Source organism: Globicephala melas, chromosome 15 (assembly GCF_963455315.2).
Source record: "Globicephala melas chromosome 15, mGloMel1.2, whole genome shotgun sequence".
NCBI classification, from domain to species: domain Eukaryota; kingdom Metazoa; phylum Chordata; class Mammalia; order Artiodactyla; family Delphinidae; genus Globicephala; species Globicephala melas.
Window position 1 is genome coordinate 61,611,934 of NC_083328.1, and position 15,555 is coordinate 61,627,488.

General features: G+C 50.5%; 1 protein-coding gene across 1 annotated transcript in view; it reads left to right on the forward strand.

The window, feature by feature from the left end:
* CHMP4B (charged multivesicular body protein 4B) overlaps positions 1–5,791 on the forward strand; it is a 47,504-nt gene extending 41,713 nt beyond the window's left edge. Inside the window, exons 2-5 of the mRNA XM_030830898.3 lie at positions 125–302; positions 2,017–2,131; positions 3,186–3,312; positions 4,915–5,791. Of these exons, the coding sequence (XP_030686758.1) occupies positions 125–302; positions 2,017–2,131; positions 3,186–3,312; positions 4,915–4,979 (485 nt within the window). The 3' untranslated portion in view covers positions 4,980–5,791. The remainder of the gene's footprint in view (positions 1–124; positions 303–2,016; positions 2,132–3,185; positions 3,313–4,914) is intronic.
* Positions 5,792–15,555: the final 9,764 nt, after the last annotated feature.

The following is a 15,555-nucleotide window of genomic DNA, read 5'->3' on the forward strand; positions in this document are numbered from 1 at the left end:
CTCTGTTACAGTGGAAGCAGAAGCTGAAGTGCACCCATCACAGTTAGGGGGAAGACTCAGTGAACTCTAGGACACTGCCCTGTATCTGGGCTCTCTGAAACCCTGTTTTCTTCCCCCTGTGCAGCTGCCCTCCAGGCACTGAAGCGCAAGAAGAGGTATGAAAAGCAGCTGGCACAGATCGACGGCACACTGTCAACCATCGAGTTCCAGCGAGAGGCCCTGGAGAATGCTAACACCAACACCGAGGTGCTCAAGAACATGGGCTATGCCGCCAAAGCCATGAAGGCTGCCCACGACAACATGTACGTGGCCACCCACTGGTGGAGGGGGGCACGCATGTGGAAGGGCAGTGCTGGCCCTGGAGTGCCTCAATCCCGGGCCATGGCCTTGGGCAGACCCCATGACTTATCCATTCAAGCACCTGAGTTTGTTTTAATTTGCATTCTTTTTTGGAACTCCTTTTAAAATGGTTTATGTGCCCTGCTGCCCTCGGAAGCAGATCTCATGGAATGAAACAGTGTTTTCTGAGTAATTCAGGGTTATTGGGATGAATATAGAGTTTCAAGCTGGAAAGGTCCTTAGAAGTTTCTCTCACCCAAGCCTCTGATCATCAAGGTGGGGAAGTTTGTCCCAGGGAGGGGAGATGACTTGCCTTGGGTTTGTGTATACTTGGATAGAACTGGGATTAGAATCAATGCCCGTGACTTTCGCCTCATGCTGTCAGGGGTCCTGAAAAATGTGGTACATTTGAGGGCTTTAACTCCCTCTCTTCTTAGGTCTGTTTTTGATGGAATTTTCTGCCTCCCCCCTTGCTCTTGGGCTTTGGCTATCATGTTGACAGTGTTCTTGACCTCAGCGTTCCTTCCTTTATGTGGCTACTTCTCATATACAGTGGCCGAAGAAACTAGATAACCGAGCTTGTTATATTTGTAATTAAAGGCCAGGGTAACACTAGGCTCCAGATGAGGGCCTCTCCCAAACAGAACAAAATTCTGCATTTGTTTTAGTGCTTGAACTTGGCATTGTATATTTGGGGGTGCTTGGAGCACTTTTTTGCTTCCTTTGGGTACTCAGCCGCGCTGTAGAACAGGGACTGGCCAAATGCAGCCTGTGGGCCTGCTGCCAGTTTTTGTAAATAAAATTTTATTGAAACACAGTTGTGTCCATTAATACATATTGTCTGTGGCTGCTTTTGTGGCACATGGCAGGGTTGAATTTTTGTGACAGATCGTATGGCCCACAAATTCTAAAATATTTACTGTTTGGCCCTTTACAGAAAAAGTTTGCTGATCCCTGTTCTAGAAGTGTGGGATTGCAGGAAAAGTAGCCTTGAAATAACTGAGCTATCGTCTGAGGGGATGTTCACTGGACTGAGCCTCCTGAGTGAGGTCCATGTCTGCTTCGTGTCCATGTTCTCCAAGATGCCTGGCGCACAGCACGTCTCAGTGAATACTGTGCATGCCTTGAAGTATACATGTGTATATTATATTGATTAATTGTAAGTTTATATGATTGACAGTGTTACAGAAAATAATTCTGCATTGTTTGCTTTTCCTTTGGGGCCTAGTAGAGGAGCCATGAGTGGATCTGTGTAGACGGGAAGGGCCTGTCAAATGGCGTGGCTCTGTTTTATGATTGTGATTTTACCTCCCCCGGTGCAGAGTTGCCCTTGAGCTTGAAGAGCTACTGGCCCAGGAGTTCAAGTCCCATGGTCTCATCCAACATGTTTACCAGCTTGCATGAGAGACCCTGACAATGGCACCTAACTTTGCCAAGCCTTATTTCCTTAGGGTGTTGGACTAGGCGATGTCTAAGGATGCTTCCATCTTCTTGGTTCTGTGATCCTCTATTTTAAAGAGGAGGAGGAAGACAAAGACAAAAAAGGAATTCCTCAGAGGGAGTAATTGTGGGGCTGGGGCTGGGCAGCAGACTGCGGGGAGCGGGGCTTCTGCTTCTGCCTCACAGGCCCTCTTTACACAGACTGTCCAACATGACATCTGTCTGTTTCATTTAAAGGGACATCGATAAAGTTGATGAGTTAATGCAGGACATTGCTGACCAGCAGGAACTTGCAGAAGAGATTTCAACAGCTATTTCAAAGCCTGTAGGGTTTGGAGAAGAGTTTGACGAGGTGAGTGGTTTCATGCAGATCACACAGGTTTCACAAATGATTCCTGGGCTGCCTCTGATGTGCTCTTGAAGCCTCTCTGGCAGGGAATATGTGGTTTGGAAGTCACCAGTTCTCGTCCCTCCAGAGACTTGAACATAGACAGGGCATGGTATTAACCCTCCCTAATTCTGGGTTTTGAGGGCTGCTTTCACTGTTTGGGGAGCTTAGGTGGAGTAAAGGAGCCTTTGTTGGGACCCCTCAGCAGACTTCAGGTCAATATTGGTTTCAACAGGTAGTTACCTGCACCTTTCCGTGGTGAGTCCTGGGCTCAGAGCTGGGGCAGCTGAGGTCACCATGCCCTGGAGAAGTTTACAGGATTTGCCCTCAGACAACTCTGATGTGAGATAAAGGTGAAGCCAAGGAAGGAACATTTACACCTGATCCCCCCTGAAGGATCCGTCTGGAACTTGGCCACCTACCAACTTCTGCTGTGGCAATTAGAACGTTGGGTCTCTTAGGTTTTTAAAATACAGTTACAGGCCCTGTACCTCATTCTGCCTTAGATTTGAGTGCACTGAAGGTCAGGCTCTCTTCATCAAACCTAATTCTTTGTGCTGATTCCCACTGTATAGCTGAGGAAACAGCCTGTGGCTCTTACCCTTGGCTCCCAGCACCAGGCTTTTCATGTTTTCAGATTGGAGTTTGATGGACTAGTCAAGTTCGTTTCAATTCAGCAGACATTCCTGAACATTCACTCAGTGCGCCCAGTTCTGAGATAAGGAAATGGGAATGATAAAATACAGTCCCTTTCCTCAGGATGCTCACAGCCTGGTGCAGGGGCCCCAGACGTAGACAGCAATAATAGCTCATAGTGTGTTACGTTCACCAGTGGAAGTATGTTTAGGATGTTTGAGTCACAGAGTGTGGACCTGGAGTTCATCTCCCCTCTGACCTTCTCAGAGGGGCTGTGGGGCTTTTAAAAAATGAGCCATCCCCTGAGCCATCAGCTAAGAGGTACCACTGGAGGGGCTGGGATTCCAAGGTTGTCTCTCATTTTTGTGTTTGCTTTTACCAGGATGAGCTCATGGCAGAATTAGAAGAACTAGAACAGGAGGAACTAGACAAGAATTTGCTGGAAATCAGTGGACCGGAAACAGTCCCTCTACCAAATGTTCCTTCTATATCCCTACCATCAAAACCCAGTGAGTACTTTTAGCCACAGTCATGACATACCCATGACCCACGTGGTGGGTAGTCTTGTGGTTGGTTGGCTTCGGTTTGGGTCCTGAGTTGCCCAGAGTTGAGAACCAGATAGGATCTGTTGTGACAGCCCTAAAGACAGTGTCACCTGCTCTTTCCTAGTTTCTCTGTAGAGCAGGGTTTCTTCACCTTGGCACTGTTGACATAACCAGACCATTCTTCGGGTGGGGACTGGGAGGGGGCCCTGTCCTGTGCTCTGTGGATCTCTAGCAGCACCCATGGCCTCCACCCACTAGATGCCAGTAGCATCCCCCTCCCCAAGTTTTTTTTTTTTTTTTTTAAAGAGTTAATATATTTTTTTTAATAGTGTTTATTTATTTTTACTTGTTGACAGTTCGCTTTATTTATTTATTTATTTTTATGGCTGTGTTGGGTCTTCGTTTCTGTGCGAGGGCTTTCTCTAGTTGTGGCAAGCGGGGGCCACTCTTCATCCCAGTGCGCGGGCCTCTCACTATCGCGGCATCTCTTGTTGCGGAGCACAGGCTCCAGATGCGCAGGCTCAGTAATTGTGGCTCACGGGCCTAGTTGCTCCACGGTATGTGGGATCCTCCCAGACCAGGGCTTGAACCCGTGTCCCCTGCATTGGCAGGCGGACTCTCAACCACTGCGCCACCAGGGAAGCCCCCTCCCCAAGTTTTGACAACCAAAAATGTCACCGGAGTTTGCCAGATGTTGGGGAGTGGGGCGGGTCACAGCCAGTTGAGAACCATTATTGTAGAGTTACTTTCCCTGTGCCACCAAACAAGGGGAGAGTTTGACAGCTCTTGCTCCCCGTCTAGTATCCTGTGCTGTGCACACCTGTAAAAGCCGGGGCCTCAGAGGTTGCCACGGTAGGAAGCAAACAGCTTTGGCTTTTTTAGAAACCTGGTTCTATAAAACCTTCGCTTCCTTCTTCCTTGCCCGCGCCTCCCGCCGCCCCACACTGTTTCACCCTTGGGTAGAAGTTTTCCACACAGAACTTCTAGAAAAGGTGAAGCTGCTTGATTTGGCATGGAGAGAGAGGCCAGGGAGCGGGGTGTGACCAGGCTGTGTCACCTCACTCTCCCATAGATCAAGGGGAAGTGGCCCCTCTAGTCGAGTCAGCTGCCCGGGGTGGGGTGTGGGCAGAGGGGGTCCGGAGGCCGTCCAGCAAACTGCCGGCAGCGTATAGAGGTGGCTTAAGCCCTTGAGGTGGAAGGGGGTGGCGGGCGGGGATTAGAGCTCTTCCGGGGTTCTTCCCTCTCGCCCCCACCTTGCATGCTCTGGGACTGAGGCCATGCATGGAGCCTGATGGACTCTCAGTGTAGAGTCCTCCCCGCTTTGTCTGGCTCTGGTGTGGGGGGAGGGGAGGTGCTGGGGAAAGTGTGCCTGGTTATCTGGAGTTGTATGTTGCAGCTTTTAGGCACAGAGAAGCAGTCTGTTGATAGCCTGGAGATGAGGCTGGCTGCAGGGGCGGGGCTGTTTTGTAGACACCATGTAGCGCAGCCCTGGCATCCAGCCAGAGTGTGTGGCGAACACTGCAGCCAGCCTTCCTAAACTAAACAGCTTTTCCTCTCTTCACACAGCCAAGAAGAAGGAAGAGGAAGACGATGACATGAAGGAATTGGAGAACTGGGCTGGATCCATGTAACTGGTCCAGCGCGGGCTGGGCCCAGACAGACTCTGGTGGCCTGCGAGGCGGGCAGGCGTGTGCGTGTGTGGGGCAGGCAGGCCGTGGTGCAGGCAGGTTCCATCGCTCTCGAATCTCCCTCCAAAGCAGTAGGGCTGCATCACTGCTCACTCTGCATAGCATGGTCTGCACCCAGCGGTACGGGTTGGGGGGAGGGGGGTGGGGGGCTGGGAGGTGCCTGCTGTTTATAATGTTGAATTTCTGTAAAATAAACTGTATTTGCAAATCCAACATTGAGCTTCTGGACTACGCTAACTCCACTGATGAACCTCAATGGAAAGGGTCGACCGTTTGCAGTTGAAATGATCTGAAAATGTAGCCTCTGTCCTTTTATGTCAGCTGACTTGTCGCACATCTCTTTGTAAGACTCGTATGGTACTGGCAGAAGAATCATTTTTTTAAAGCCATAGGCTTTTCCTCGTCCTTGGTTGTAATAATGTATCTGATTTTCGTTTCCTCAAGAGCTGTATTTCTGTCCGTCATGTGTGTACTGGCCCCTGTGTTTCCCACCCTGGCCCACTCCTCTCTCCCACTCGCCTGGTCTTTTTGGAGTTTGTGACACTGATTTGAAATGGATGGTGTTCTTTTGAGAGCGTGTGAGATTGTTAGAGTTAAATTCCAGCTATACATTTTTCTAACATAGCTCTAAGGTCCTTGTTGCTGTTTGTGATAACTGAGAGATAACTCATTGGAAACATGTGCATACATTTATATTCAGATGAAGTTATGGTTTGCACCATCTATTAAATATCTCGATTAATTTTCATACTTTCCATTGTGTTTAATCATTCTGTCGTTTGCTTTGGGAGTTGGCCCTTTCCAGGCCAGCGTCGTATCCAGTGGCGTCTGTAGAAACATGGAAGACTTGAGCATGATGTGTGTCAACAATTTGAACCAAGAGCAGAGCGTGTCTTACTAGAAATGTGTTTAGGTTCCAGAAGCCATGGATCTGTGACCTTCACCTTGCTTGGGGACCCTCTGGGCACAGTTCAGGAGTGAGTTTGTTCTTGTGTGGCTCCAGGGTCTTCCCTAGTTCTCCGTCAGCATCCGTGGGCAATACCAGCAGGACAACAGACCCTCCACCTGTTGGAAACATTGGTGTGGCCACTGACTAGGCCCATCTGGTGCCTTTCCTGTGGGGTGGAAGCGTAGGGCAGTGACTGAGAATCTAGCTCACAAGTCCTAGTCTCAGGTCTGCGGTGACTTGCCCTGTGATTGTTACCCGGCCTCTTCCACTGTCTCTAGTTTTCCTTAGTCTTAAACTACCTTAAGAATCTGATGAACACTGTGGACCCGCTCCTTCAGAAAAGTGGATCTATGCCTATTCATCCCTCCTTCTGCATGCAAATTGGCAGAATTGAGAGGATCGCCCTCCAGTACCCATCCCCAAACCTCTTGAGATTAAAACCAACCTGATAAACAACAATGTCCTACTGTAGAGCACAGGGAACTATATTCGATATCCTGGGATAAACCATAATGGAAAAGAAAATAAAAAAGAATGTATATATGTGTATAACTGAGTCACTTTGCTGTACAGCAGAAATTAACACAACACTGTAAATCAACTCTACTTCAATAAAAAAATAAATAAGAAAAAAAAAGAAACAAGTCAAAAAAAAAAAAAAAAGGCAGCCTGAGTTCACAATTAAACACGCCATCGCTCACTGGGTGTCAAGCTGTCCACCTGCCCTGGATCACGTTTTCCCATCTGTGAAACAGTGGGGCGGGACCAGATCATTTCAGATGTCCTGTCTGAGAAGCTGCTCCTGCCCTGCCCCTCACCCCTCACTGGTCCTCCTCCCAGGGCTGCCACACTTAGAATCAGGACTTGACCACAGACCTCCCAGGGCTGCCACACTTAGAATCAGGACTTGACCACAGAAAATTCATGACTTGTCTGGATGTTGGGTCTGGACGTTCTCAGAAGTTCTTTCCACCTCAACAAGAATCTAGTGGCAATGTTTGCTGCCATACTCCATCTTCTCAGCCTACAGTTGGTGGTCCGAAGGCATCATTTAGTGTGGGAAATGTAGAGTGGACATTATGCTCTTCTCGTCAACTGCCTCAGGGGCTTCTCACCCCAGGAATAGGTGAGGGGAGCTGGCACATCCAAGCCTCCAGCTCTGGCAGGCCCGAAGCTAATTCTTGGGCAGTGTCTGGGGCTCCTCTGAGAAATAGCTGCTTAATCCTACTAGATGTGGGCTTCGTGCCGGGCCTGTGGGATGCGTTGTTCAGTAATGCCCAGTCCCTTTCCTGCTCTCTGGAGGTTCTCAGGCTGGAGAGAGAAGCGACCGTATCAGGATTCCTTTGCTACAAGCTACAGAAGATTCAACTGATGTAAGCAGTAAAGACATTTACTTATCCATTCAAAACTTATTTATTGAGCACCTCCTGTTGCCAGGCACTGTTCAAGGCACTGGGAGTGTATGCAACAGACCGAGGCCCTGCCCTCAAGATGTTTATATTCTAATAATCTCAGGACAAGAAGTCTTAGGTTGGGGACTTCCCTGGAGGTCCAGTGGTTGATTTTGTGCTTCCACTGCAGGGGGCATGGGTTCGATCCCTGGTTGGGGAACCAACATCCCACGGGCCATGCAGTGTGGCCACACACACACAAAAAGTCTTATGTTGGCCGGGGGTTTGGATGGGGGCGGTGGGGGCATGGGGGGAGTCTGGATTTGTAGCAGTGGCTCAACTGTGTCCTCAAGAACCAGGTTCTTTGTATCCTTCTGCTCTGCTCCCCATGGACATTAGCTTTTCCTTTATCTGGCTTGCTGCCTCTTGGTCATGAGACGGTCCTTTATCACACACCCGGGGTCTAGAGGCAGGAGGAGCAGCAGTAGCCAGATCTTCTTTCACCTCCGCCCAGGTTAGCAGGAGGCAAGCCTTTCCCAGAAGACTCTACACAAACTACCCCTGTGTCTCATGGGCCATAATTGTCACATGGCCACTTCTTGCTGCAAAGGTATCTGGGAAAGTGGGGACCAGACAAAGGGGTCCAATCAGGATCCTCCACTCGGGGTGCAGTTGGGGGCCTCCCTTCCCGGAGCCCATTACTGCCCGCTTGATATCTGGACTAAAGTGGGTTCTCCAGAAACCCAGGAAGGAAGAAGAGGGGATGGTTGCTGAGTAAGTGGCATCAAGTATCCGCCTTGGAGGCAGACACCAAAAACCAGACAGACGGGAGATTACGTGCTTCAGTTTCTTCTAAAAAGCAGATTGCGGGCTTCCCTGGTGGCGCAGTGGTTGAGAGTCCGTCTGCCGATGCAGGGGACACAGGTTCGTGCCCCGGTCCAGGAAGAGCCCACATGCCACGGAGTCGCTGAGCCCGTGAGCCGTGGCCGCTGAGCCTGCGCGTCCGGAGCCTGCGCGTCCGGAGCCTGTGCTCCGCAACGGGAGAGGCCACAACAGTGAGAGGCCCGCCTACCGCAAAAAAAATAAAAATAAAAAGCAGATTGGCTCCTGACGGGTTCCTTTCAAACCCCTCAATCTGCCTCCACCCTCTCCTCTTCTGTGGTTGGAAAACTAAAGGTATATTGGAATTACCCCGGGAACTTGTTAAAAATTTAGTCTCCTGGGCCCCATCCCCAGAGGTGGGTGGGGACCCAAGAATTTGCATTTTAACAAACGCCTTGGGTGATTCTGATGTAGGTGGGCTGGGGCTACACTTTGGAGCACTCGAGTGGACGAGATAAGGCAGAATGGCTTACGTGGGCCCTCCGTGACCTGCCCCCGTTTCACCTGCCCCCGTATCTCCCCTTTATGCAGGCTCCAGGCCCTGGGCCTTCCTCTGCACACAGCCCGCCTCATCCTGCGCGGGCTTGCTGCTTCCTCTGCTGCCCCCGCCCCCCCACCCCCACCCCGGCTCTTGTGATTCCCCACTCACTCCCCAGACAGTGAGGTCACTGCACCTCCTGCCTCCTGCATCTCCTTGGCACATGTCAGGTACTCAAAGGCGTTTGTGTGAATGATGTGTGTGGTCAGAGAGGACTGCTTAGCCAGGACGGGGTGGAATTTGTACTTGGGCTTGTGTGCCCGAGAGGGGTGGGGAGTTCTAGACCCAGGGGAGCTTGTGAAGGGAGCTGAGGGGGCAGCGAGCTGAGGGGCTGCCTCAGGAGGATTTGACTCCGGGAAGGGCTTGCTTGGGAAGAGGTGGGAGGTAGAACTGGAGAGGTTGGGACTGGACTGGGATCTTGAGCGTCTGAGAGTAAGGAGTCTACGCAGTCCTTAAGAATCAGGCAGGGAAGGGAGAAAGGAAGGAGGGGAGGGAGGGCAGGGGAAAAGGAGGAAAGAAAATCAGTTGCTCAGGCAATGATTTGGGGGCCAGAGGAGGGGTAGAGAAGAAGCTTTCTAGGCTGCCTCCCATTTCCCTTAGTGAAGTGAGTGTGGCGTTTTTAGAAGCAGCGGTACCGTGGAGTAAAATTCTGGACACTGGGTGGGTGTGTGGACAGACCACCGCAGCAGCAGGCCAAGGTATATAGATGCCAAGAGCACAGGGCTCTGGAGTCCGGCACACAAGCTTCAGATCCTGCCCTTGCAGTGCCCAGGGACTGTGTGAGCCTGGGGAGGTGACCTCACGCCTCAGCCTCAGTTTTTCTCATCTGTAAAATGCAGGTCATAACACACCTACCTGTATTAGTTTCTAGGGCTGGTGTAACAGATGACCACAAGCTAGGTGCCTTAAAACAATAGAACTTTATTCTCTAACAGTTCAAGAGGTCAGAAGTACAAAATCGAGGTATCAGCAGGGCCACGCTTCCTCCAGAGGCCTAGGGAGGATCCTTCCTCATCTCTTCCACCTTCAGGTAGCTCCTAGCATGCCTTGGCTTATAGCTGCATCACTCTAACCTCTGCCTCTATCTTCACATGGCCTTCTTCCCTGTCTCTGTGTGTCCTTTTCTGTCACTCACAAGGACACTTGTCATCACGTTAGGGTCCACCCTAATTCAATGTGATCTCATCTTGACTCTTAACCACATCTGCAAAGACCTTATTTCCAAGTGAAGTCACATTGTGACATTCCATGTGGACGTTAATTTAGGGGACACTATTCAACCCACTGTGCTGCCTCATACAGCTGTGAGATCATGGCCTGTAGCACCCAGCAGGGTTTTGGAAGCTCTGTGAGGTATTACAAGCCCCAATTGCTAAATGTGAAAACCAAGGCTTAAAGCAGCTTTGGGTTCCACCGCTAATAAGTGACAGAGAGAAGCTAATGAATTTCTTGTACTATAAAGGCCATTCATTCAACAACTGTATTTTGGGCACCTTTGTGCCAGCTCTCATAAAGCTCTTGGTGGGAAAATTAGACATCGCCATCCTCCTCTTCATCATCATCGCCAGCACAGGCTGGATAATCAATGCAGTGAAACCAATTGAGAAGAGGGCACCTGACCCAGGAGGGCTTGTGGGAGGAAGCAGTCTCTCAGCCAAGATTGAGGGGTGCTAAGGACTCAGCAAGGGAAAAGATGTGAAAGACAGAGAGCCAGGAGGATAGTTTTCAAGAGCATGTGAGAAGGCCTGGAGGCCACCTTGGGCTTGCTTGTGGGTCTGAGCGGGACAATGACACAGAATCAATAGACCTTTGGTAAGTATTTATGAAATTAATACAGATGAGGAAACTGAGGTGCCAAGGCACTTCAAGTCCTATAGCAAGTACAGGCAGAGCTAAAAGACATGAACTTGACTTGAGTCCCTGTCTCCCCATCCAGGTCTCTTCCTGTCTGCCCTGGGTACCCACCTTGCAGAAACAGCTTCCTTCCTTCCTGCTAAGCTGCATCCTGGCCTTACCCAATAAACAGAGGAAGCAGGTGCAGCTGGGATAGAAGCATAAATCTTTGGGTCCCGCAGCCCAGACTCTGTACCCATTGCAGGCTAGATTTCCATGAGGCTCAGGCTAAACTGGACCCAAATTCCCACCGGGCAACTTGGGCTGCAGTAGGGGAAAGCAGACGTGTGTTCTCCTGCTCACAGTGATGTTACGTGCCTGGACTTTTTGGTTTTCAACAAGAACAACAGTCTCGAAAGAATGGCAAACATTAAGGGAGCATTTACTAAGACCAGGTGCTTAATCTGCTTCATCTCATTTAATCCACACAAGAACTGTTTCAGGGCTGAACCACTCATTGTCCTATTTTACAGCTGAGAAAATAGGCTCAGAGGGATAAAGTGACTGCCCCAGGGTCACAGAGCTGGCGAGCCGCGGAGCCACAAGAGTCCAGACCCCAAGCCCTTCCCTGCCATGTTGGTGGGGGAGAGGTAGGTTCGCAGGGACTCCCCTGTCTCCTTTAGAAGGTGCCACTCTGAATGTGACCAAGTGCTGAGGTCCAAAGAGGAGGCCAACTCTCTCGGAAGTCTTCCTACTGAGAGTAGAAAGGCCATAGGCAACAGGATCTAGACTCATCCAGGTGACCTGGAATGGAGCTGTGGGGTCGGAATCATACAAGTGGAATTGGGCTGCTAGCCCCTTCCACAAGGGGCTTTGAAGATGGGACTCCTTTGGGGCTGGTTTGCCCTTCCCACCCCGAGGCCCCACCTCTTTTCCCCCAAACCACCTCACCAGTACTACCTCTGTTTCCTTCTCTTCCTCCTCCACTTGGGCAGCTATGGGGGGGACACTTGGGTCCCTTGCAGAAAGTGTGGACAGGGATCCCGTGGTGTATTCGATGATGACACTTCCGCTTATCTACTGCTTCACAATAAACCACCCTGAAAGTTAGTTGTGAAAAGCAACTGTTTCGTTATGTTCACGGATTCTGTGGTCAGAAATTCGGGAAGGGCCCAGTGGGGGTGACTTGTCTCTGTTCCATGGTAACTGGGGCTTCACCTGCAAAGCCCCGGAGGCTGGTGACGTCAACAGCTGGACCGTCCGGAGGCCTCTTCAGTGGCATGGTGTGTGTGGCTTCTCCATGCGGCTCGAGCCTCCTCACAGCATGCAGACCTCAATGTAGTCCGAGCTCAGGGCTCTAAGAGTAGTTGTCCTGTGGAGGTGCCTCACCTTTATGACCTAGTCTTGGAAGTCATGCGGAGTCACGTCACTGTGTTTTACTGGTTACAAATGAATTGCAGACCCACCCAGGTTCAAGGGGAGGGGAACTCCACCATCCAGTGAGGACAGGCTTAGTTCTAAAAGAGCATGAGGGAGGGAGGGATAAACTGGGAGCTTGGGATTGACATATACACACTATGATATATAAAATAGATAACTAATAAGGACCTACTGTATAGCACAGGGAACTCTACTCAATACTCTGTTATGACCTATATGGGAAAAGAACCTAAAAAAGAGCGGATATTGTATATGTATAACTGATTCACTTTGCTGTACACCTAAAACTAACACAACATTGTAAATAAGCTATACTCCAATAAAAATTTTAAAAAAAGAAAAAGAGAAAAAGAGAGCACAGGGGACAGGAGATATCATTTGGGCCCTCTTTGGGAGGCACAATCTGTCATGAGAGCTGACACAGAGCGCTTAGTATGTGTCAGGTATTGAATTAACTCGTCCGGTCTCTGAATCCGCATCCGAAGAAATTTTTTTTGAGTACATGCCATATCTATATTTATATATCTATATCTATCTATGTCTGTATCATCTATATCTATATATACACATGCACACACTGAGTGGTATATTGAGTTCATAATATATTGTGTGCATAATAAACACACAACCCCCTGAGGTTTTATTTATTGATTTATTATTTATTTGGCTGTGTCCGGTCTTAGCTGCGGCACGCGGGATCTTTGTTGCGGCGCGCCCGCTCTCTAGTTGTGGTGCGTCGGCTTAGTTGCTCCCGCGGCATGTGGGATCTTAGTTCCCTGACCAGGGATTGAACCTGCATCCCCTGCATCGGAAGGTAGATTCTTTACCACTGAACCACCAGGGAAGTACACCCCCCTGAGGTTTTAAAACACTGGGATAAGAAGTAGACAATCAGCACTTCTAGTGTATTCTTCCTGTCTTCCAAAGAAGTCAAAAGATTTACCTCTGGGCTTCCCTGGTGGTGCAGTGGTTGAGGGTCCGCCTGCCAATGCAGAGGACACGGGTTCGTGACCCGGTCGGGGAGAATCCCACGTGCCGCGGAGCGGCTGGGCCAGTGGTCCATGGCCACTGGGCCTGCGCGTCCGGGGCCTGTTGCTCCGCAGCGAGAGAGGCCACAACCAGTGAGAGGCCCGCGTACTGCAAAAAAAAAAAAAAAAAAAAAGATTTACCTCTGAAATCTGTCCCCTTTCTTCCCCTCCATTTGGTCCAGGACACCACTGAATCTCATCTGGGCAACTTTAACAGTTAGCTCTCTGATGTCTCTGTCACCCACCTTGCCTGACCCCCACTGATCCTTTCTTTATTGTAGCCAGAGCCAATGTGATCTTTCTAAAAAGCCGTCACTCCTGTGGCTTCTGCTACCCTCTGGACAGAGTCACAGCCTGCAAATTCTAGGAGTGCTCTGGCCGGCCCCTGCCTGCTTTTCCAGCTTCCTTGAGGCTCGCTCTTTCGGCAGCGTTTCTTACGCTGGCGTTGGCAGAACATCTCATCAGCGATTCATCAGAATCTCCCAGGACCGATTCCATATGCCGGCTCCTGCGTGGGTCAGAATGTCTTGAGGAGTGGGGCTCTGGAAATTGCATTTTAAACATGCTTCCAAGTGATTATCTTTTTCATTAAAGTCTGGGAATCCCACTTAGCTTGTGAGATCATCTCTTCTAATGTAACACCCTCACTCCCATTCTGCAGATGAGGAGACTGAGGCCTAGAAAGAATGACTTTCCCATGGCCTCAGCGTTCATGTTAGGGAACTGAAGGGTTAACTCGTCAGACTTCAGGGCGAAAGTGCACTGAGAATCTCCAGGGGGCGTTTTCCAAACTTCTCGATTAGGGTGTAGTTTTCACCGAACACTTTTTGGGAAACGTTGCTACCACTCCATCCAGTAAGCGGTGTGATGCTGTGGTCCAGCGCAGGAGCCCCGGCCCCCAAAGAGAGTGGGGTCCTTCCCTCCCCCTCCTCCCCAGTTTGAGGGACCGACACTGCCGCGCTCCCAGGTGCCTGCAGGTGGCGCCATCTCCCAGGAAGTGAGGCACCGCGCTCCGCTGGAACCTCTGGGAGGGGATGGGCTCTTCCCGGGTGGTCTGCGCCCTTGGAGGGAAGGGAGAAAGGAGCTGGGGTGGGGGAGGTGGGATGGGCATGGGCTTAGAATCCCCCCCACCCCAGCCATCCCCACCTGCCTGCTTTCTGGGGTCTGATGAGAGAGGCGGACGCGGGGATAATGGGGTTGGTGGGTGGGTGGGGGCATTATAATCACAACAATCGTAATAATAATAGTCATTATCTACTGAGCCCCAGGGACCGGGCGGGTGAGGAGGTGCGGCAGGTGTGCGCTGCTTCCTCGTCCTCTAGGAGGTCGCTTGGTCCCTGCCCTCGCCCAGGAGTCCTGTAAAGGAGGTCAGCCCTATGAGTGACACCTCCTCCTTGGGCTTGGCCTCCACGTGGGAAGGCAGGGATGGGTCCAAGGCCCAGGACTTCAGTTCTTGAACTGAAGCTGGACCCGCACACTCCCACCTCAGGCGAATTAACTTTTTCAACCCCACAAACCCAGTTTCCTCTGCCCCTCCTTCCTGTGAAGCTTGTGGACCCTCTGTGGAGGGCCCCAGCCTTCCTGCCCTGGCCCTCCAGCTTCAGGAAACTCTGGAATAAGGAGCGCCCAGAAACTATATTTTTAGCACACTGCCAACGTGGGCCTTGGACACACTCTGGGAAATGCTGATGAAGAAATGTCTTCGAAAAAATAAGACTCTGATTTGTAATGTTTGCTGATTTCCATGGTGTAAATACTCCCACCAAGGCCAATTTCAAGCTACCAACAAGACGGCAAAATTCCTCAAAATTGAAAAATTGGCTCTCCGAGATGGTACAAGCCTGCTCCAGCATACCAGTGCAAAAAGGTTTATGACTCTGAGTGTTTAAGAAAGATCCTTTCTCTGCTTTGGTCAGGACCCTCTATGTAATTTGCAGAGGCCATGCAACATGAAAACACGGGGCCCCTTGTTCAAAAATTATTAACAATTTCAAGACAGTGACAGCAGAGTATTAAACCAAGTGTGGGGCCCTTCTGGGTGAGGGCCCTGTGCAGTTGCACAGGTTGCACACCGACAAAGATGCCCTGGCTCTGGTCCAGGCCACCAGCATCGCTTGCTTGTCTCTGCCTCCTCACTGGTTTCCCTGTCTCCCTGATCCCCTACGAACCATTCTCCACTTAGCTGCCAGGGTTACCTCTTAATATCTAGGCCAGGTGTTGTAGCTCCCCTGCCTGCCTCTTATCCTTAAGAGTGGGGAGGCCCTTCTGCCTGGCCTGCTTCTCCCACCCCTGGCTCCCCAGCTCCATATTCTCATAACTCCACACAAGTCCCGCCTCACTCTCATCACCTTAGAGGCATTACATTTACTTGTCTGATGTCTGTCTCTCTCTCCATACCCTAAGTTCCATGAGGGCAGAGGCCATTGTATTCTTGTGCTCGGCACCACTGTGTGTGCGC